Raw genomic sequence first — 21,261 nt, 5'->3', positions numbered from 1 at the left:
CTCGCGCCTCCCGCCTCCCGCCCGCCGCGGTAAGCGCTCGGCGGCCCCGCGGCCCCCGGCCCGCCGCCGGGCCCGGGGCAGGCCCGCCCCCGACGCCGAGGCGGCCGCGCCGAGCCTGCGAGAGTCAGAGCGAGAACGCGGGCCGCCGGCACGGACCCTCCCGCGTCTCTGCCCAGGCCGCCGCCGCCGCCGCCCGGTGCGTCCGCCCTCCCGCCGGCCCCTCCCAGGCGCGGCCCCGAGGGAGACCGGCCCCCTCCCGGTGGGCGGCCGCCCGCGCCCCTCGCCCCGCGCACCTGGCGCCCCCTCCCTGAAGGGCACGCCGTCCTCCCGGGCGGCCCGCCTCCTTCCCACCCCCGCGCTCCTAACGGTCGCTCTCCGGCCCCTCGGCAGCCCTGCCCGGCCCCCTCCGGTCCACCCGCATCCTCCGTCGGGCCCGCCCGGGGCCCCCCCGACCCTAATGCCCGGCGCTCCCCGGAGACTTCCCCAATGTGCCTCCGGGCTCTTATCGGAATTAGCGGGGCCCTGCATGTCTTAAAGTCCAGGCGTTCCATGACTTTGGCCAACGTGGAAGCCTTTCTTACCCGAAGCCCCTCCGCTGGGTCTTCACCTAAATTTCCTTTCAACGACATTAGTGCTTGGTCATTGGGGTCTTCTTTCTCCTTGTTGCCGGGCCGTTTCAACACCTTAGTTTTTCGTGTCTCCAGGCCAGGCTCTTCCCAAAGCCCAGCGCCTCTGCTGCGGCAGCTCCCTGGCCTCGGCCCCTCACACTTTGCCTACTCCCCCCCCCCCCCGCCGCCTCAAGTTAACTTGAAAGAGATCCTCATTTTGCATTTCTTACCCAGTCATTACCACAATTCCCAGTAAGCGTCCCGGTCTGGTCTTTCATAGGACTCCAGCCCTGGGAGATGCTAAGTCAATTGTCGGCCTGTTCTTTCCTCCAGCCACCCCAGTCTCACTCACCTCCTGCTTCTTATTGTTGCTTACCCAAAACTCAGCCTGCACACCACCCCTCCACTGTTTCTCCGAGCTGACGTGCCAGTTGCATCTTGGCCCCCCACCCATGGTCTCTGCATCTGAAGCCCCATGGATACCAGCAGGCTGGTCTCCTTTGCCATTCATGATGTGGGAGTTTGCCCTCAGGATCCTTCATCTGCACTTTTCCCTGTGCAGTCCCAGGCCACCAATCCCTCACCCAGCTCCAGAGGTCTGCTGTGTAATTGGGAAGGGCTGAAACAGATCTGCACTTGGCGTTGCTGCCTTGGCTTGGGGACCAAGGGCCTTAAGGGTCCCATATGGTGATTACAGTCAAGTGAGTTGTGTTCCTAGTCCTCTGGCCTGGCTTTTTTAGCCAGTGGACAAATGAGTTTTGTTGTGATTTGATGAATCCAGGGGCCCCAGTTTGCCCTTGTCTGTGGTTGGAGTTAGGGATAGAAACACTTCAGAACAGAGAAAGGGAGAAGAGGTTGCCGTGTGAAGGATTTAAAAAAATCTAAGGAGAAATTTAAAATGGTTTAAAACTCACAAAGTACTTAAGGTGGTTCCTGCTGTTTGTGCATCCTTTCTCTAGTCTCAAATAGAGTGTCTAGGAACATGGGGTCCCCTGTGGGGGCAGCTGTATCCTCCCTTCCTTGTTTTGCCTGGCTGGGTCCCAAGACTGGGCAAGTGGGCAGAAGGGATCAAATGAGGTAAAGTGTGAAAGCGCTTTGAAAACTTAACCAGTAGACATGCCAAGGGGCGTTATTTGTCATGATGGCTCAGAGAGTAGAGAGCTGCGCTAACTGACCGGGTGGGGGGAACACGGGCTTGCACCCTTCCTAAGCTTCCGAGTTATCTTTCCATCCCGAGAAGGGGCGGAGTCACCTCCCAACAGGCTTGGGACTGGGCGGTTGCTGGTTGCTCAGATGTTGGGGAATTTGGGACTCCACTTCTGTTAATAGTGGTACCTTTCTGTGCCAAGGCACATTGCTCTGGAATGGGGCTAATTTTAGGGGTGGTGGAATGAGGAAATAATGTTAACTTAGTGTGTACTAGGATTGCCTTTTCTTTGGATCTCTTTCTTCTGAGAGTTTTGAACCCCAGAGAACAGGCTTCTCTTCTGTTCTGCAAGCCTGTTGTGAGCACCCTGGACCAGTATGTGTCCTCTTCTCTCAACTCCAGCAGGGGGCGGCCTTTTAATAGCAATAATTCCAATGCCAGGGGAGGGAGAGTATACTGAGGCCTGAGAAAGAAGACCCCGCAGGCAGGGACAGAGGGAGTGCGTTGGGAGATGAGGCAGACAGATGCTGAAGGTAGGACTGTGGGGTGGCAGGTAAGCTGGAATGAGCCTGTGAGGAGAGCCTTAGATTAACAAGCCAGGAAAGGGTGTTGTGCCCAGTCCTGTCTGCTCCCTGTCCCGGCTCTTTCCTTCACTGAAAGGGACCCAAACAGTTGGCTTTGAGAGTTTGTGATAGAGAAACTTAGCAGAATGTTTTAAATCTCTTCTTGAGGATTTCCCTCCTAGCAGGATTTCAGATTTCTCTCATGGGATAGTATAATTAGGAAACGATTTCCTTGCTTGCTTTTCAGAGGGGAGACTGAACTGGAATAAATTGGTTTCTCTCATCTTTGTTCTTCCCCATGAACACCGAGTAGGCTTTACCTGCGCTTGCGATATCGAGGAAGGGTCCTCACCCGTGGCAGTGTTGACACGTTGGGCCAGCTAGTTCCTTGTTGCAGGGGGGCTGCCCTGTGTATCCTACCGTGTGGAGCCGCATCCCTGCCCTCCGCCCAGTAGAGGCCAGTAGCGCCTTCCAGTCATGCCCACCATAGCCGTCTGCAGATACTGCCACATGGCCCTGGGGGTGCACAGCCCCCTCCCCAGTTGAGAACCACCGGCTTGGGAGGAAACGTGGCACCAACGCCGCGGGTTTGGAGGGGTGGGCACCATGGGGCGGTGGGCACCAGCTGCTGGGACCAGGTCCTCCCGTGGCCGGGCTTGCTTGGAGACGCGACTTCTTTCTCTAGCCGCTCTTCTGCTTCCTCTGCCCTGACTGCCTTTTCCTTGCTTCTGCAGTTGCCCTGCTGCTCACACCGGGAGCCACTCCTCCTCAGTTTGCTTCTGACAACCAGGACCGAAAGGCGCAGGCCCAGAGCGGAAGCGTCCAGGAGCGTCCAAGCCTTTGCCCCTCCCTGGAAGGGAGGGAGGGTGAGTTGTCTCCTGTCCCCGAAGCCTTCCGCACCCAGAGGGCTCTTCTGTCCCCCACCTTCCCCCTGAAGATGGGGCCCTTCTGGAATGAACTGCAGGAAGCTCAGAACAGTCTTTCCTGAGGTTTGTTTGAAGGAATGTGGGGTGTTTTCCTTGGAGTGAGGAAGACTTAGGTATGCAGTAGCTATTCCTAAATGTCCTTTTGTTTCCTAAACCTTTTTTTTAATGGTGGTTAAAATACACCATTTAACTGAGTTTTCAACTGAGTTTTTGAGTGTCCGGCTCTGTGAGGTTAAGTACGTTCATGTTGTGCAACCGTCACCACCATCCATCTCCAGAGCTGCCTCATTTGCCTCATTCGGGCTGAAACTGAGTACCACTGAACAGCTCCCCGCTCTCCTCACCCCCCAACCCTGGCCCGTTGTTCTACTCTCCATGTTTCTAAATTTGATTTTTAGGAACCTCACATAAGAGGAATCCTAGGGTATTTGTTCTTTTGTGACTGGGTGGTTTCCATCTTGTGTAACGTCTTCAAGGCTGATTCATTGGTCAAGTTAAGTAGGGATGGTAGCGTGCGTCCTGGGAGGCCTGCTCGAATCCAGTGAAAGGGAGAGCTTTTCAACAGACTTGTCTCCTGACGGCCATGTGTGCCGTGGCGTGCTCCATCACCAGCAGCGGCCAGTGGGGGCTCTTGTAGAAGAGATGCCCGTGTCGGGGGGGGTCCACCCCGCTCGAGATGCTCTCCAAAGCTGCATTCCCTGCTAGGATGCTGGGATTCTGGGACTGGGTCCCACCTCTGTCAGAGCATTTTGCTCCATCTTCCCATGTGCACATGTACGTGAGAGCTGCTGTCCCTTGGCCGCTCTGCCGGAAACCCTTCCTCCTTTCTCGCCAGAGTCGTGGAGTCTTGGACTTGATGGAAACTGTGGAGGCACTCGGGTCCAGCCTCCCCTCCAGCCAGTGAGGGAAGCCCCCGTGCAGCTCCCCGAGACCTTGCCCAGCTGTCCTCGCTCGGAACCGCCAGGGATGAGCCGCCTCCTGAGAGCCTCCTCTGCTGTTCCTTAGAGGAATAGATCACTGCCACTGCCCCTACTTCTGTCAGCCTCCTTTCTGCTTTATGGTGAGGGGAGCGCCGTCCTCGTCTGTAGCGTAATGACGTTCTCTTCTTGGTTCTTAGTAGTTACGGTGGGCTCTTCCTGATCCATGGAAAGGGTCTGGGTGTTGATTCCTGGTGGGTCAACCAGCCCAAGGAGGGCACTGGCAGACTTACCTGCCCGTAGCCTTCCGTGTGCCCTGCCTTTGGCCCTTAGGGCCTCCCCACCACCACTCCCCTTTTTCTGGCCCCCTCCCCCCAGTTGAATCCCTAGATTCTACCACCAAACAGGCAGCCTTGAGTTTTTTCCAGAAGGGTTCCTCCCAGACTTAGTGTGTAATTTTTTTTTTCAGAACTGATGTTTTTTTGTCTTTAGAATATCTGTGGCTCTGATGGGTTTTTTGTTTGCTTGCTTGTGTTTTATCTTTGCGTTGAGCATGCCCACATACCTCAGCCAGCCCTTTACCGAGTGCTGCACCACACTGCGAGGGGGCTGAGAGCAGTGCCTCGCTCAGCTCTGCTGAGGGAATTAAGTACTCTGAGGCCTAACGTGGGGGACAGAGATGAGGAGGAGCAGAGGGTGGGATCCTCTGCCCTGGATAACTGGAAGCGTCCAGCATCTGTAGATTACCCCATTATGCAGGACAGAGGAGGCCCAGAAGTGGGGAGGCCCATCTGGCCCATTGGTTTAACCCCAGCTTTGTTTCCTCACCTCTTGGTAAGGATCTTTCTCGGATGTGAAGCTTCCTCCTCGGGCGCCACTGCAGTCAGATCATCGTCCTGTAGCTTGGGGACCTTGGTTCATTCCAGCATAGGCCCCTGCCTGAAGAGAGCCCAGTCCCGGCCCTACTTGCTTCCTGGGGGCAAGGCTGCCAAGTGAGTCTGGGGTGGAGGGAGGCAACCCCTGCTGAAGCTGGAAGGGACTCTAGCTGCCCTGTTTCCTCCTCTCCGCCAGGTCTTCCCTCATCGTGACAGTTGGCCTCACTCATGCTGGGTGGCACGTGGCTGGCTTAGGTGAGCCCTTTCAGAGTTCCTTAGGTGGGAATCTATACCTTATTCCCTTGTGGTTCTCCGGGTGTGCTGTCTCCGAGGCCTAGCGTCCCGGTGCCTCCACAGGTGTTTGGAGAGTGAACGCCAGGTCCCCCCCTCTTCCCTTCAGCCCCTCTGACCTCGAGGACACGCCCAGCCCCATCATGGCAGCGGAGACCCTCAATTTTGGGCCTGAGTGGTGAGTTAGACATGCTCTGGATGGCCTGGAGAAGCCAGGAAGAATAGGGTTGCTCAGACTCTTGTCTCTTTCCTTCCCTGTGTCCCTTTCCTAGGCTGAGGGCCCTTTCCAGTGGCGGCAGCGTGGCCTCCCCACCCCCATCCCCTGCCATGCCCAAATACAAGCTGGCTGACTATCGCTACGGGCGAGAAGAAATGCTGGCTCTCTACGTCAAGGAGAACAAGGTGGGGGCAGGCGGGTGTGGGGTGTGTGGCCCTGTTGCCTGCTTGGTCTGAGCCAGTGGAGAGCGTCCCGGAGCAGGTGGGATCCCGGCTCTCCCGCCCCGACCGACAGGTGCCGGCTGAGCTGCAGGACAAGGAGTTTGCTGTGCTCCTGCAGGAGGAGCCCCTGCAGCCCCTGGCGCTGGAGCCTCTGACTGAGGAGGAGCAGGTGGGGCTGGGCCAGGGCGGGGCCGGGCAGGGCGCTGGGTCTTCCCCTTGCAGAGAGCGTCTGAAGCTGGGAAGATAGGGGGTGGAGGTTGTGGTTCTGGGCAGGGGTGAGGGGGGGCAGGTGCCTGGGTCCTCACTGCCACCCCTGGCTCCCTCCTCAGAGAAACTTCTCCCTGTCAGTGAACAGTGTGGCTGTGCTGAGGCTGATGGGGAAAGGGGCTGGCCCCCCCCTAGGTGGCACCTCCCGTGGCAGGGGCAGCACTCGGAGCCGAGGTAGAGGGGGTGACAGTGTGTTCTGGGGGTGGGTGGGGGGGCGGGCTGTGGTTTTGAGGGTGCAGAGAGATGGTCAGGTAGGTTTCCCACATGTATCTCATCCTTTATCCAGGCCGAGGCCGTGGTGACAGTTGCTTTTACCAAAGAAGCATTGAAGAAGGCGATGGGGCCTTTGGCCGAAACCCCCGGGAGATCCAGCGTAGCCAGAGTTGGGATGACAGGTGCGGGCAGCACGGTGGCAGAGCGGAGGGAAGCCCTGCGGCGCCGTCCCTGCACGGCGGCTCGGGTCTTTGTCCGTAGAGGGCAACAGGAGACCCACCAAATAAGCCCTGGCCACAGATCTTTCTCTTTGCCTCTGACTGACTCCCTTTGGCCCTCTTCCTTTTCCTTCTGATTCTCTTAGTACTCATTTATCCTGTGGCCTTTTCTGCGTGCCTCTCTGGGCTCCCTCCCAAGCCTGACATTTCCCTAGTACCCCGCCCCTGTGCCTTCCCTCTTCCCACCCCTCTCAGGGCAGAACGGACAGGGTGTGCAGGGATGCCGCAAGTTGGAGGGCAGGGTGGAATCCATCCTCCTTTGACCCAACACCTCTTCCTTCTGCAGAGGCGAGAGAAGGTTTGAGAAGTCGGCCAGGAGGGATGGAGGTATGGAGAGTGGCGATGGCCAGGTCCCGAAGGTCGTTGAGAGGTGGGGGGAGGACTGAAATGGGTGGTGCCATTAGGGGAGTGTGTTCCTGAGGGAGCTGGTGGGGATGGGAGGGCCTGGAGCTGGGCTCCTTTTTACTGCAAGGTCTATAGTAAGAGTCTTCCAGGGACCATGGCTGCTGTTCCGCTGACTGTGTCTTCCCCTACCCCCAAGCACGATCCGGGTTTGAGGAGGGAGGGGCTGGCCCGAGGAAGGAACATGCCCGCTCAGATAGCGAGAACTGGCGTTCTCTTCGAGAGGAGCAAGAGGAAGAGGAGGAGGGCAGCTGGAGACTTGGGGCAGGACCCCGGCGAGATGGCGACCGCTGGCGCTCAGCCAGCCCTGGTGAGGTTGGGGCCGGATGGGTGTTGTGGGGTCAGAGGGTGGCAGAAACTTCGTGTGAGGGTGGGCTCCTGCGGCCGGGTGGAAGGAACAGAAAGCTTTCTGGAGTGGAGAGGGTGGGAGGGCACACCTCCCCAGGGTGGAGGGGAGGTCCTGGTGGGCAGCAGAAAGGTGAAGGCTGGCCTGACTGGGATACCGACCTTCTTCTCTGACTTTTCCTGCCCAGATGGCGGCCCCCGCTCTGCTGGCTGGCGGGAACATGGGGACCGGCGTCGCAAGTTTGAATTTGATTTGCGAGGGGATCGAGGAGGGTGTGGTGAAGAGGAAGGGCGGGGTGGGGGAGGCAGCTCTCACCTCCGGAGGTGCCGAGGGCCTGACGGCTTTGAGGAAGACAAGGATGGGCTCCCGGAGTGGTGCCTGGATGACGAGGATGAAGAGATGGGCACCTTCGATGCCTCTGGGGCCTTCCTGCCTCTCAAGGTATCGGAGGAAACACAGGGAAGGTCTCCACTGGAGGGTGGTGGGACCTACCCTGGTGGGGGCCTCTCTCTCCCACCTGTTCATCCTCTGCCTCTCGCTCCCCACCGTGTCCCCTAACCCTGTGCAGAAGGGCCCCAAGGAGCCCATTCCTGAGGAGCAGGAGCTCGACTTCCAGGGCCTGGAGGAAGAGGAGGAAGAGCCTCCTGAAGGGCTAGTAGACGAGGGGGGGCCTGAGGCAGGTGAGCCTGTGGGGGCGGGGGGGCAGTGCCTTGAGCCGGGCCAGGCGGGCAGAGGGGCCCTCACCAGGCTGTGCCACCCGCCTTTAGGAGAAGGGGGCTTGGGCGAAGAGCAGGTGTTGCCGGGTGGGGGAGGAACGGAGCAGGGCCGCATCTGAAAGGCAGAGTGTCAGTTTAGATTCAGGCATAATCAAGATGATCTGTGCAAGTCCTCGAGAGAATCTGAAGAACACGGTGTTAAGTCTGTGGTGGTACGTGTGCAGCCCTGGGCAGTGACGTGGACACGTGCACAACGTGTACAGTGTTGCGAGGTGGGGTTCGTGGTGCTGATTTGCTGGGTGTTAGCGGAGTTGAGCAAAGTTAGGTGGGTGGATTCAAGGCCCAGAGACCTAGGTTCTGGCCAGAAATGGGAGACTTGTGTCAAGTCATTTTTAAGGTTCTCTAGCTCTTTGTTTTGAATTCTGGTAATTACCCATCTCTTTCAGGAGGGAAGGAACTGACTCCACTGCCTCCTCAGGAGGAGAAGTCCAGTTCCCCATCCCCACTGCCCACCTTGGGCCCCCTCTGGGGAGCTAATGGGGAAGGTGACGACGCTGCAGACAAGGACCTGCCGGCAGCTGAAGGTAGTGGGGGTGGGGGGGACGCTCCTCTTTCTTGTGGTGGGATGGAGGTGCCTAAGGCATCTTGGGCGGGGGGAAGAGGTAGAACTAGAGTCCACTTTTCTGGAACGAGGGTGGGTAAGGAAGCGTCTTACTCTCTTCTCTGGACCCCCATTCCACTTGCTTTCTTTGCTTCTAGACGATCTGAGGGGAATGCCGCTGAGTCCTGGAGTAGGCTCATCCTCTGGCCCGCCTGGAGATCTGGAGGATGATGAAGGCCTGAAGCACCTGCAGCAGGTGTGAGGGACCTCAGAAGGCTCTGGGGATCCTGCCCTACGGGGGACGGAGAGCCATTGTTGCTTCTGTCCCTCTGCATTGTGACTCGACCTCCTGACCCCATCCCAATCTTAGCTATAGTCCCGTCCTGATGTTGTCGTGATTGGGCTGTTGAGCCTTCCTTCTCTCCCTGGTCTCCCAGGAGGCAGAGAAGCTGGTGGCCTCCCTGCAGGACAGCTCCCTGGAGGAGGAGCAGTTCACGGCCGCCATGCAGGCCCAGGGCCTGCGCCACTCAGCAGCTGCCACTGCCCTCCCCCTGAGCCACGGTGCGGCCCGGAAATGGTTCTACAAGGATCCCCAGGGGGAGATCCAAGGTGCCCGCGGGCAGTGGGGACCGTGTCAGCGGGGCTGCTGGGGGCAGGGGGACAACACTATTCTCCTTCAGGGCTTCGCCGGCACGGCTTTCTGACCGGGGCCCCCCTTCCCTTGGTCCAGGCCCATTCACGACACAGGAGATGGCAGAGTGGTTCCAGGCGGGCTATTTCTCCATGGCGCTGCTTGTGAAGCGGGGCTGTGATGAGGGCTTCCAGCCACTGGGTGAGGTGATCAAGATGTGGGGTCGTGTGCCCTTTGCCCCGGGACCCTCGCCACCCCCACTGCTGGTGAGCCCGGCCGCCTTGGCGAGCGGGGAGGGGAGGCTGGAGCCGTGCTGGGGGCGCAGGGCTGAAGGGCAGAGCCACAGGCGCGCCGTGGGCCTCGCGCAGGGCAACATGGACCAGGAGCGGCTGAAGAAGCAGCAGGAGCTTGCCGCGGCCGCCCTGTACCAGCAGCTGCAGCACCAGCAGTTTCTGCAGCTGGTCGGCAGGTACGGGGCGCCTGGAAGGCCTTGGCGGCCAGGCGGGCTGCGGGCTGGGGGCCCCCGCCCCGCTGACGCCCGTGTCTGGGCCCACAGCCGGCAGCTCCCGCAGTGCGCGCTCCGGGAAAAGGCGGCTCTGGGGGACCTGAGCCCGCCGCCGCAGCAGCTCACCGCCTTCCTGCAGCAGCTCCAAGCTCTCAAACCGCCCAGGTTCAGGGGCTGGTGTCTTTTGGGGGCGAGGGGGGCAGACCCAAGAGGAACTCGGGGTTCTGAGAATCCCTGCTCTGCTCCTCAGAGGCGGGGACCAGAACCTGCTCCCGACCATGAACCGGTCCTTGTCAGTGCCAGATTCGGGCTCCCTCTGGGACATACATACCTCAGCCTCATCACAGTCAGGTGTGTGGCCCGCCTGTTCCCTGCCCCCGTGTTCGGAGCACCCCCCGCAAGTCCCTGGGGGGGGGGGGGGGGCTTTGTGTCTGCTCCCGCCTCCGGCCGCTCCAGCCCAGCCTGAGCCGCCTGCTGCGGCTGCCCTTGTTTCTGCAGGCGGTGAGGCCAGTCTTTGGGACATACCAATTAACTCTTCGACTCAGGGTCCAATTCTAGAACAACTCCAGCTGCAGCACAAAGTGAGTAGGCTTCCCGGGGCCGGGGTCCTCGGGTGGCGAGGGCCGGGCCAAGGCGGGGAAGGCCGGGAAGGCGGGGAAGGCCGGGGGCGCGGCGCCCAGGTCTGCCGCCTGAGCTCGTTGGCTGTGCCAGTTCCAAGAGCGCAGAGAAGCCGAGCTCAGGGCGAAGCGGGAGGAGGAGGAGCGCAAGCGGCGGGAGGAGAAGCGGCGGCAGCAGCAGCAGGAGGAGCAGAAGCGGCGGCAGGAGGAGGAGGAGCTGTTTCGGCGCAAGCAGGTGTGTGCCCGGCTGCTCCCGGCCTCGCCCGCCAGGGGCCCCCGGGCCCAGGCCGCTGGCCCTCACCGCGCTGCCCCGGCCCAGGTGCGGCAGCAGGAGCTCCTGCTGAAGCTGCTGCAGCAGCAGCAGGCGGTGGCCGCTGTCCCGGCGCCCCCTGCGCCCGCGGCGCCCAGCTCCCCGCCCCCGCTGTGGGCCGGCCTGGCCAAGCAGGGGCTCTCCATGAAGACGCTGCTCGAGCTGCAGCTGGAGGGCGAGCGGCAGCTGCACAAGCAGGCCCCGTCCCGGGAGCCGTCGCGGGCCCAGGCCCCCAACCACCGCGTGGTGAGCAGGCTGGCCCTTACCCCCCGAGCCCCGAGCCCCGAGCCCCGAGCCCCGACCGCCAGGTTTTGAGCCTCCGGGAACCCCTTCCAGCCAGCTCCCAGGGTGACCCGTGGGGTGGGGGGGAGTTGTTGAGCCCCGACTTCGCAGCCTCAGTGCTGGTCTGTACCTGACTCTGGAGCGTTTCTCTTCTGGGCGGCCCTCACCTCGCTCCATTCAGCCACCTCCGTGAGCCTCCCCACTTAGCTGTTCTAGTGTGTGTGTGTCCGTATTGGGGCCACTCTGATTTTTGCCATCTGTACCAGCTTGGGGGCCTGGGCTCGGCCCCCCTGAACCAGTGGGTATCTGAGGCCGGGCCACTGTGGGGCGGGCCCGACAAGAGTGGGGGCGGCAGCGGCGGCCCGGGGCTCTGGGAGGACACCCTCAAGAGCGGCGGGAGCCTGGCCCGCGGCCTGGGCCTGAAGAACAGCCGGAGCAGCCCCTCTCTCAGGTGGGTGCTGGGGCCTGCAGGCTCCGTGCGGTCTCGGGCAGGGCTTGGGGGATGTAGGGGGCCTGCGCTGATCTCTTGCCTCTGATTCGTGCCCGGCCCACTCAGTGACTCGTATAGCCACCTGTCCGGTCGGCCTGTGCGCAAAAAGACCGAGGAGGAAGAGAAGCTGCTGAAGCTGCTGCAGGGCATCCCCAGGCCCCAGGACGGCTTCACCCAGTGGTGTGAGCAGATGCTGCACACACTGAGCACCACAGGCAGCCTGGATGGTACAGGCGACAGACCCGGGGAGGCTGGGCGGGGCCGGGGCCTCCAGACCTGCATCAAGTGGGCCCTGAGCGCCCCTCCCCTCCTGCCCCTCAGTACCCATGGCTGTAGCGATCCTCAAGGAGGTGGAATCCCCCTACGATGTCCACGATTATATCCGTTCCTGCTTGGGGGACACGCTGGAAGCCAAAGAATTTGCCAAACAGTTCCTGGAGCGGAGGGCCAAACAGAAAGCCAGCCAGCAGCGGCAGCAGCAGCAGGTGAGGCTTCGAGGGCCCTTGGCGGGGGGGGTGAGGCTGCCCCTCACCCTGCTGACCCACCCTCCCTGTCTGAGCCTCACAGGAGGCATGGCTGAGCAGTGGCTCCCTACAGACAGCCTTTCAGACCAACCACAGCACCAAACTCGGCCCTGGGGAGGGCAGCAAGGCCAAGAGGCGGGCGCTCATGCTGCACTCAGATCCTAGCATCTTGGGTGAGTTTGGGGTGTGGCCATGAAGGAGGCTTTTTACTCAGCAGGGGCCAGGAGCCTGGGGAGAGCTCAAACCCAGCTTCTCCCCGGCTTCAGGGTACTCCCTGCACGGACCTTCTGGTGAGATCGAGAGCGTGGATGACTACTGACCAGCCCGTCCCACCAGCCCCTGGGCTGTAGGCCAGGGGCGGCAGCAGCGGCTTGGACCCTTGGGTCCCCAGCCTGCAGGCTCCCCACAAGGAGCATAGGAGGAAGCAGGGGCAGGGTCCCCAGCACTTGTTACAAACCACACGATGCACCTTAATTCACCCACCACGAGGCACTTTACAGATTGGGGGGGAAGGGTTTTTGTTTTTTGGGGTTTTTTTGTTTTTGTTTTGTTTTTGTTTTTCTTTGAAAAAAAAAATTTAAACAACCCTGAAGAAAACGTTAGGAGAGAAAAAAAAAATTTGTTAAAAACTAGACTCTAAGCACCCCTTCCCCCTCTAGGGACAGTGAGGGTGACAGTGGAAGGTCCACAGAGGTTTTTTGGGATTTTTGGTTTTGTTTTGTTTTGTTTTGTTTTTAAGAAAAAAAAAATGGAAAAAAAAAAGGTTAGGAGATTGAAAGAAAAAACACACTGTTATTTTGGGGCAGTGGGGACACAGGCCCCACGGACCTGTCCTGCCTGGCCCCCGAGGCTGCACTTACCCTCCCTGCCCCGCAAGGTGGGCCATTGGGGTAACTGGAAGCTGGGGTGCCAGCAGTTTGCACAGCGAGGCCCCCTCAGCCCCGCCAGCCGGACCCGCTGTGAACGGCTCCCTTTGTTGCTGTGACTGCAGCAGGGGTGTCCGGGGTAGGGGCCAAAGTAGCCCCTTGGCTTTGCTGCTTTGGGGGAAAGTTGCACAAATGGGCCGGGCCGCCTCAGCTCTCTAGGCTGCTGTCCTGCGCTGGCTGACGAGGTAGAGGGGGAAGGGCCAGCCAGTGCCAGCCTCACCTGGCTGTCAGGGTGGAAGAACTTCCACTCTGGCCCCAGTGAGGGCTTCCCCCACTGCTGCCATTTGGGGGGGACGGCCTGGGTGTGAAGCTGAAAGCCTCAGCTCCCTGCCTTGCCACATGAATGTATTCTTTGGGCCACAAGCCCCTGCTGCGCCCTCTGCCTCAACCCTGCGCGAGGTGGGAGCGGAGCAGTTCCTCCAGGAGCTGGAGAGAGAGGCACCACTTAATGACTATTTTCTCCTGTGAAAGGGGCAAGAGGAGGGCCTAGGAGGCCAAGGGCGTGGGCAGCATGGGGCTTCAGGATGCGGTGTGGGGGCTGTTAGAAGGGAGTTCCCTGCCTGCAGCCAGCTGTGTGGGACGTGGACCACCCAGCTCTGCTCTGACCCCTCCATTGACCAAATGGGGAGGAGCAAGTGGCCTCTCCCCTTCCTGCTCCCCTGATGCGTTTTTAATGTTGGGTAAGGTGCGGGGGTCAAGAATAGAAGTGTTGTCTCTCCTGGGTCAGGGGTAGGCTGCCCTTCTGTTGCTCACCAACTTCTTATTCCCAATCACCTGCCTGGATTTGTCTCCATTTGTGGGGTTTTTTTGTTTTTTTTTTTTAAAACAGTTTGTTGTATCTTTTGGGTTTCTCATTTAACTTCTCCCGTCGACCTCATTGCTCAGAGCGCAGTATTAGGGCAGGACTCTGCCACTGCCTCCCCTCCATGAATGTATTTATCCTTCCTGCCCTGGGGAAATGGGGAGTCCCCATCCATCCCCAGAGAGACCACATTTTTGTTTTGTTTTGTTTTCGTTTTGTTTTTTTTGTTTTGCACCAAAGTGGCAACTGGGTCAGTGTTGGGGGATAAAGCTGGCCTCGGGGGTGGAGGGCTACCCTCCACCTGCTTCTCCCTGGTTTCAACAGTGTTAGCGTCCGTGAAAAGACTTTATTCTCTCTAAAGCAATAAGGGGGTGATGGGCCAGGGGGAAATGTCTTGCTGCTGCTGGCCCCCCAGCTCCCCCCTTCCTCACGCCAGTATTTGGCGGCATTAGAGGTGTCGGGGGAGTACTGTTGTGACTGAATGTAACCGCCCCCACCCCTGCCGCAGCCAATGCAGGGGAGGGGGGTGACACTCTTCCCTGTCTCTTCCTTCCCCTTCCCCCCCCAGCTAAAGAGACTTTGAACTTAGGGGGCCCTTGAGCCTGGAGAGGCCTTAACCCTGTGAGGAAGTGTAGGGGGAGCCCTCTCCCACCCCCATCCCCTTCTGAGAGTGGTCAATGTTTACAAGCCCCTGAGCCCCCCAGCCCAGGGACTCCACCCCCATTGCCGTCCTTTCCCACCCGTCTTCCTGGGTCCCAGCTGCTCTCCCACCCTCCCTGGGTTGGGGTGGGTGCAGGGGCTGTTCTGTATCCCCTTGTCTGCCTTGGACCCACAATCTCTCCCCTACCCCCACCCTGTGTGACTCCCCTTTCTTCTACCTGCCCCTGTAAATATTCCCCTTCCCCCAATAAAACTTGGTGTGTGTTCTCCCCTTCTGCTTCTGTGTCTTTTCTTGGGAAAAAGGGTCTTTGGGGAACAGAGACAAGGCTGAGCGCTAGGAACTGAAAGAGCTTGTGGCCAGGGGCAACTGTGGTCAGCCAGGCAGAGGGCTGTGTGTGTTTGGGAGCATCCATGGCCCTGCTGGGCAGAAGGTCCTCCTGCCTGACTGTAGCTGAGAAGCTGTGGGAATTTCTCTCTGGTCCCTATTTATGAGAGGCTATATCCACCCCCCACCCCTGACACACACACTGGTCTGCCCTGGGAACAGAGATCTGGAGTGAGAAAGACACAAGGGTAGAGACCAGGTACAGAGTTGGAATTGGTTCCTTTATGGAAAAACTGAAAATATAATAAAAATTAAAATTAAACCAGTTTTAAAAAAGCCAGCCCCTGGAGTTTCTACCTCCTGCCTCTGGCCCTCCAGAGGGACAAGGCCCTAACCCCAGGGCAGCAAAAGGATGAGGGCTTTCTGCCCCTCCTCTTCCCCCATTCTATCCCCATCTTATTATCGACAGTGGGGGCCCTCGGGAGGAACCAAACCTGGGTAGGGGAGCAGGGACCCAAGGCCCCGTGGCCCGGGGAGGGAGGCTTGGTGTGCACCCAGCCCCAAAGCTCCCGGCCTGTAGTGTGGGCATGGGCAGGGCCCCTCTTGGCCTGGGCCCAGCAGGGGGTAGCTGTTAGTTCCAGATCTTGAGGAAGGAGTCCCAGGAGCCTGTGGCCACAGCCATGCCATCATCAGTGACCCCAAGGCAGCTCACACGGTTGTCGTGGCCGGCGAGGACACCTGTGAGGAAGGACCGTCAGAACCCAGGCTCCCTGGCCCCCCTCCGCCCTCCCCCCGCCCGTCCTCCCCAGCGCCCAGCACGCACCTGCGCGGTCGCCCTTCATGGCGTCCCAGATGTTGCAGTTGAAGTCGTCGTAGCCGGCGAGCAGCAGCCGGCCGCTGCGGGAGAAGGCCACGGAGGTGATGCCGCAGATGATGTTGTCGTGGGAGTACATGAGCAGCTCCTGGTCAGCCCGCAGGTCGAAGAGGCGGCACGTTGCGTCGTCCGAGCCCGTGGTGAAGGCGTAGCCATTGGGGAAGAACTGCAGGACACAGGCCCCGAGCCAGATGAGGGCACAACAGAGCGGTGAGCCTGGCAGACAGGCCAGCCCGGCTCGACCCAGAACTTACCGCCACGGCATTGATGTCCGACTCGTGGCCGATGAAGGTCTGTCGGCACATGGAATCCCGCACGTCCCACAGCTTGATGGAGGCGTCACAGGCACCGGACACAAAGGTGCGGCCATCAGGGGCCAGTGACAGGGACATCACATCCCCACTGTGCCCAGCAAAACCCACTGTCTGCTGGCCTGTCTCAATGTCCCACAGGGCACTGGAGAGACGACACAAAGAAGGAAGGGATCACAGAGGGGTACAGGACGGACTCCCTGTCCTCTGCCGTCCTCTCCCCCATGTGAGCCCAGCCCTGACAGAACCTCCAAGGAAGGGGCACCCGGAGCCATTGGGTCACAGGAAAGGGAGGCGAAGTGTTCAGAAGGCCCCTGCTCGCTCAGGGCACGTGCTACAGGCTAAGCACCAAGGCAGGGGTACCCCAAGCAGGAAGTATAGGTGAGCCCCGACTCCCTAGCCCTGGCAGGGCCTCACCAGGTGGTGTCCCCGGAGCTGGTGATAATTTGGTTGTCATCCAGGAAGCGGCAGCACGACAGGTACCCTGGGGAAAGGGGCTGCTCAGCCGAGTCTCTACGGGCGGGCAGCACAGCCCCTCCCCCCGCAACAGCGCCCGAGCCCTGCCAGGTCCCTCTCACCGGTGTGGCCAGGCAGCTCCCGGCTGACCCGGACATTGCCCTCGCGGGTCTTGAGGCTGTAGATGGAGCAGATGTTGTCCAGCCCTCCACAAGCCACAAAGTTCCCTGAGGGCGCATAGGCACAGGTCATGACCCAGGAGGAGCGCAGAGGGATGGCATGGACCTGGAGAGAAGGGGGCAGTGCCCAGGGTCAGAGCCAGCCAGGGCCCGCGGCCCCACCCCATCCAGCCTCAGGCACCACCTCTACCTTGTTGGTGGTATAGCTGTCCCAAATGATGAGCTTCCCGTCCTGGGAGGCGCTGACCAGCAGCCTATTAAAAAAGTGGCGGGGGAGAGGCAGAGGGGTCAAGGTGTGAGGCTCCCTCTGGAGACAGGACACCTTTCCTCCTCTCTCAGCCGGTGGGAGGCCCTCCGAGACCACTCCCAGGAGCTGCCAGCACGGTCCTGTTTCCCACCCCCTGGGGCTCTCTGGGGGTCACTGTCTTCCCAAACACGCTCAGCAACATAGGCATCCCGTTCATCCCACCAGATCGGCGAGGCTGCGACCCCTGCCCCCCTCTGCCTGCTATAAACTCAGCCCAGGGCAAACACAAAAGCTCAGCACACAGCCCCAACCACACACACACACACACACACACACACACACACACACACACACACCTTGAGTCTGTCCCCCAGTGCATGGCATAGATTTTTGCCAGGTGCCCACGGAGGGTCCTCCGTGTCCTCATCTGGATTCTCCCCACTGGGTCCAGCCCAGCTGTGATCTGGAGGTAGAGGCAGAATGGGCTCAGGGAGGCTCGGGCGGCATGGCCCACCAAGCACTATGCCTCAAACCCTTGCTCCTTTTCCCTAAACCCCAGGTTCGGCCCTGGATTCATCTCACCTGGGTCAGTGTTGAATCCCCACATGCTTTTCGGGCATCCTAGAAGAGATGGCAGAGCCCATCAGAAAGAGGCAGGAGGAGAGGGGGAGGAGGAGGCAGGGAAAAGAGGTGACAGAGGAGTGGAGAGGAGGAGACAGTGAGAGACTAGGGTAGCCACACACACAAAAATCCACCACCCACCAAGCCAGTACATGCAGGCCACCTGGCCCTGCCCGCTCAGCCTCCCCAGCCCAGCGGCCAGGCCCTCTCACCCGGATCTGGTTCCGGAGCTGCTCAGCCTCCTGTCTCAGTTGCTCCAGCTCACTCATGGCGCCGGGCCCGTGGGGCGGGGTTGGGGGCGGCTGGGGGCCGCGGGCCGGGGGCTGGGGGAGACAGCTCCTCGCCGCTGGCCCGAGGCCTGGGGGATGCAGGGCTGACGTCAGGCCCAAGGCCGCCGGGGAAGAAGGGGGAAAAGGCGGGGTTGAAGCGCGGCCCGGAAGGGGTAAGCGCCGGTCGGAGGAGGGGGAGGGGACAGCAGCGGTGGCCGCGATCCCCCAGGCAGAATCGGGGTCTCTGGCACAGGAGGGATGTTGCCCAGTTACAGCTGACTTCCCTAATCTTCCTCCCGCCCCCCGGAAACGGAGCGGGAAGTGCAAGAGGAAGCGCAGGGGAAACCCCTCCCTCGGACAGCCGCCCGGGCGGGACACCCGCGGCAGGAACTGAAGGGGGGGACGGGGGGAGGGGGCGGGGAGAGTCCCTTCGAAAACAGACCTGGCGTCTGCCCTGGCCCGCACAGGCACCGCCCTCCTAGCACCTAATTTTAAAAGGGGCGGTGCCTCTTTAAATTCACCCCCACACGCCGCACACCCTCCACACACACCCCCAGCTTCGACTGGGGTGGGGGAGAGACCAGAGGGGGGAGCTGGGCTGTTCGTGGGGTTGCCTAGGCAACCGTCACCCGGACTAAGAGCACCTCATTGGTGAAGTGCCCCCACCCTAGCCCTGTTGCCAAGGCAACCGCATCCACGGCAGAGACCTGTAGGGTGGGTGACCCCACCCCCGGCCCCATCTCCCCCGCCCGACCCAGCCTCCCGCCCCGACCCAGAACCGGCCAGGGTGGCTGTTTACAGGATTTGGGAAAGCCGATTGGCACTAATAGGTTCGGGACGGCTCACCCTGGATAATCCCCGGGCCGGCTGCGCCCCATTAGCCGCCCCCCGCGGGCGGAGGGGAGGGTGGCGGGGAAGGCAGCCCAAGCCGCTGCTCCCTCCAGCGCCGAGGCCGCCCGCCCCGGCGCGCCCGCAGAAAGCCCGTGGGAGCCGCTCTCGGGTAATTAATTAGTGCTCCGAGGAGAGGTCCCCGGCCCCGAGGCGCGGAGCTGCTCTCTCCCAGACGCGGGCCAGCGGGCGGGCTGGCGGCCCCAAGCGGCCCGGCCCTGCGCCCTCGGCACCCCAGGAGCCCAGCCTCCGAGCTCCGCGCGCCGGGGCCCCAGGGGCCCAGCTGGCTCCGCTCCAGGGCCCGGAGTCCTGCCCCCCTCTCTGGACACCTGTGTGCTCTGGCCATGCTCACTGCACTCTGCCGACCCAGACGTTCCCCCACCCAGCTCCCACTTCCCCCAGGCCCTGGGCGTTCCTCTTCCCCACTGACATTTCCCCTCTGCCAGTTCAGCTTTCTACGCTAGCGCCGGGGGATGCCCCTCCAAAAAAGCGGGGAGCCGGGGCGGGGCGGGCAGAGTCTCCCACTCCATGTCCCCAGCTCCGGACAAAGCCCCTTCCTTCCAGCTGCCAGCAGCCCAGGCCGAGCGGCAACGCCAGAGGCCAGGGGCAGAAGGAAGCAGGCCGGGAGGAAGCCGCTGGGGGCGGGGGCGACGCTTCCAGCCCTCAGTCCCCATCACCCTCCAGGGCCCCCTCGGCGGCCCCCGGATTCTGGGCATACAGCATCCGAGGCCCTAAGGAGAAATGGGGGTGCCACCGCCTCCGCAGGTCTGGCGGGGCGAAGGGGAGGGGACATGGGAGGGTCCCGGATCTGGCAGCTGGAAGGCGCGGGCCGGTGCCGCGCTGCGAAGCGCAGTGGGCCTGGCCCTCCGGCCCCCACGACCTCCATTTTGCCCAAAAGAAAGCTAGGCGTGGGATGAGGGCGTCCCGGGGAGCTGGGCTTGGGGTTAGGGCTAGTAGAGGGAACAGGGTGCCGAGGTCTCCGGCCTAGGGTAAGGGGGCCAGAAAACACGGACAGAACCCAAATCGAGGGGAAGGTGGAGGCGAAGGGAAGGGTGGCCTCGCGGCCTTGCCTGCCTGTCTGAGGATTCTGGAGTTTTGCAAGACGAATGCCGGCATGGGTGCAAAATGGGAGGACACGAGGGGTGCTACCCAGGGGCAAACGGGAGGGTGGTGATGGGGGAAAGGGGGCGGGACGGGGCCTAGAGGAAGCCCGGAATTTGGCCCCCCAACTTCTCAGGGAGCAAGAGGCAGGAAAGGCTGGGATGGAGTCTGGGGTGAGGCAAAATGCCCCTGACGGTGCAGGGAGCGCGTGCATTATTGGGGACGAGGGTCCCCCCAGTTCCCCTTCCGGGTTTGGGAGCGACGGAGCCAGAGGAAGGGAGGGGAGGTCTGGGGTGCTACGTCCGCTCCCCAGAGGCCAGACCGGGGAGACAGAAGGAAGAGAGGTTCCCCCACGGGAATTTGGGGCTGGGGGAGAGGAGGACTTCTTTTGTCAGCGGAGGTACCTGTGGCGGTGGGATTCTGCGAAGGGTCGCTAGAGGGGCGCGGGAGGTCCTGTCTTCCTCCGCGGCGGAGGCGGCAGCGGCGGCGACGCGGATGGATTTCCTCAGTCACCCCAACTCAACCGTCCAGCGCTGCTCTCCCCAGAGCGGAGGGATCCCGCCCGCCAGTGACGCGGCCGTCGCCGCCGCGCCCAGGGCCCGGCCGGGCGAGACCAACTCCTTAGTGGGGGGACGCCGGAAGATAAAAGACCCCTTAAGGGGCAAGGATTGACTCCGTCACAACAAAGATAGCACACCACACGATTTCGACGCAAAAGGGACCAAAACAAATGCTTTGCTTCCCGAAAAGGAGCAAGACATCCCCCCTGAGACTGACAGAGGTGGTACCGGCATAGGGGAGGGGAGGGGGGAAAAAAAAAAAAAAAAACCCGCTCTCTGGTCACGTGACCTACCCTCCCGGATTGGGCGGCTCCAGACTGGGCAGGAGAGCTTGACGCCCCAGTTCTTGGTTCAGCACGCCCCTGTACCCGGTGAGACCACGCCCCTCCACGGGCTGGGACCGAGCTGGAGAGATCCCGGCCCGCGCGGGACGGGGCCGGCGGCCCTGGCGCGGCAGAGGGAGGGAGCTGCTCTTGCGAAAGTCCCCGAGCAATGGTGCGGGCCCCTGAACCTGGGAATGGTGAGAAGAGTCGTGCCCGGAAAGTTCCCCAGCGTTGCCCCCTGGGCTTTTGTAGAAGTCTCCCGGAGTGCGTGACACTGTAACAACAACAACTCGTATTTATTGAGTTCCGTGCTTACTTAATCCTCACGACAGTGCTGTGAATTTCGGTACTAGAGTTGTCCCCATTTTATAGTAGTGGAAACGGATTCCTAGGACTGCAGAGTTGAGATACGAACCAAGGCAGCTTTAGCGACTTAACTGTGCAGTAATATCAGTACTAGCCTCTTGAGGAACGCTCCCGTGGACCATCCCTGTAAAGGATTGAGAATGTAAGCATAGGCCTTAGTTTCCACCTCTGTAAAATGAGTGTTGACTGCTGCCTGCCCTGCGAGTCACGTTGGAGTGTTACGAGATTCTGACAGGTTGTGAAAATGCTTTGGAAGGTTCAAGTCAACGAATAGCCTTCACTGAGTCCTTATCCAATTTAAAAGTGAAAGTATCGAAACAGAGAACGTCTTGTAGCCTCCGTTAAAGGCATTATAAAAAGCGTTCAAAGCACAATATATATTTTTTAAGAAAATAAGAAACCAAAA

At 60.9% G+C, this 21,261-nt stretch overlaps 2 protein-coding genes across 9 annotated transcripts; one reads left to right on the top strand and one right to left on the bottom strand.

The window, feature by feature from the left end:
• GIGYF1 (GRB10 interacting GYF protein 1) lies at positions 1 to 14,605 on the top strand. 8 transcript variants are annotated; one of them, XM_034988529.1, is made up of 29 exons: positions 1 to 29; positions 3,053 to 3,184; positions 4,080 to 4,304; positions 5,001 to 5,153; positions 5,233 to 5,291; positions 5,394 to 5,505; positions 5,600 to 5,729; positions 5,839 to 5,934; positions 6,095 to 6,206; positions 6,319 to 6,427; positions 6,810 to 6,850; positions 7,065 to 7,235; positions 7,459 to 7,712; positions 7,840 to 7,951; positions 8,434 to 8,571; positions 8,747 to 8,844; positions 9,026 to 9,197; positions 9,319 to 9,485; positions 9,588 to 9,688; positions 9,776 to 9,889; positions 9,975 to 10,075; positions 10,223 to 10,305; positions 10,436 to 10,576; positions 10,661 to 10,897; positions 11,200 to 11,384; positions 11,490 to 11,650; positions 11,745 to 11,908; positions 11,991 to 12,120; positions 12,214 to 14,605. In XM_034988529.1, the coding sequence occupies exons 6-29, from the start codon at positions 5,471 to 5,473 to the stop codon at positions 12,264 to 12,266; spliced, it is 3,105 nt and encodes a 1,034-aa protein (XP_034844420.1). In that variant the 5' UTR covers positions 1 to 29; positions 3,053 to 3,184; positions 4,080 to 4,304; positions 5,001 to 5,153; positions 5,233 to 5,291; positions 5,394 to 5,470; the 3' UTR covers positions 12,267 to 14,605. The 8 variants fall into 8 exon arrangements, with proteins under 8 accessions (XP_034844420.1, XP_034844418.1, XP_034844419.1 ...); XM_034988527.1 differs by having other exon boundaries at positions 5,437 to 5,505; positions 9,319 to 9,688; positions 10,436 to 10,897; XM_034988528.1 differs by having other exon boundaries at positions 9,319 to 9,688; positions 10,436 to 10,897; positions 12,021 to 12,120.
• A 315-nt stretch (positions 14,606 to 14,920) lies between these two features.
• Positions 14,921 to 20,115, bottom strand: GNB2 (G protein subunit beta 2). Its single transcript, XM_034988531.1, has 10 exons — positions 20,011 to 20,115; positions 17,561 to 17,706; positions 17,310 to 17,348; positions 17,084 to 17,190; positions 16,671 to 16,734; positions 16,424 to 16,586; positions 16,263 to 16,329; positions 15,789 to 15,990; positions 15,484 to 15,700; positions 14,921 to 15,398 (listed from the first exon to the last, which is right to left on the bottom strand). Exons 2-10 carry the CDS (start codon positions 17,615 to 17,617, stop codon positions 15,292 to 15,294), a joined length of 1,023 nt encoding a protein of 340 aa, XP_034844422.1. The 5' UTR covers positions 17,618 to 17,706; positions 20,011 to 20,115; the 3' UTR covers positions 14,921 to 15,291.
• Positions 20,116 to 21,261: the final 1,146 nt, after the last annotated feature.

Source organism: Mirounga leonina, unplaced genomic scaffold (genome assembly GCF_011800145.1).
Source record: "Mirounga leonina isolate KUSES-001 unplaced genomic scaffold, KU_Mleo_1.0 Mir_454, whole genome shotgun sequence".
NCBI lineage: Eukaryota > Metazoa > Chordata > Mammalia > Carnivora > Phocidae > Mirounga > Mirounga leonina.
This window is presented reverse-complemented; position numbering and strand designations above follow the sequence as displayed.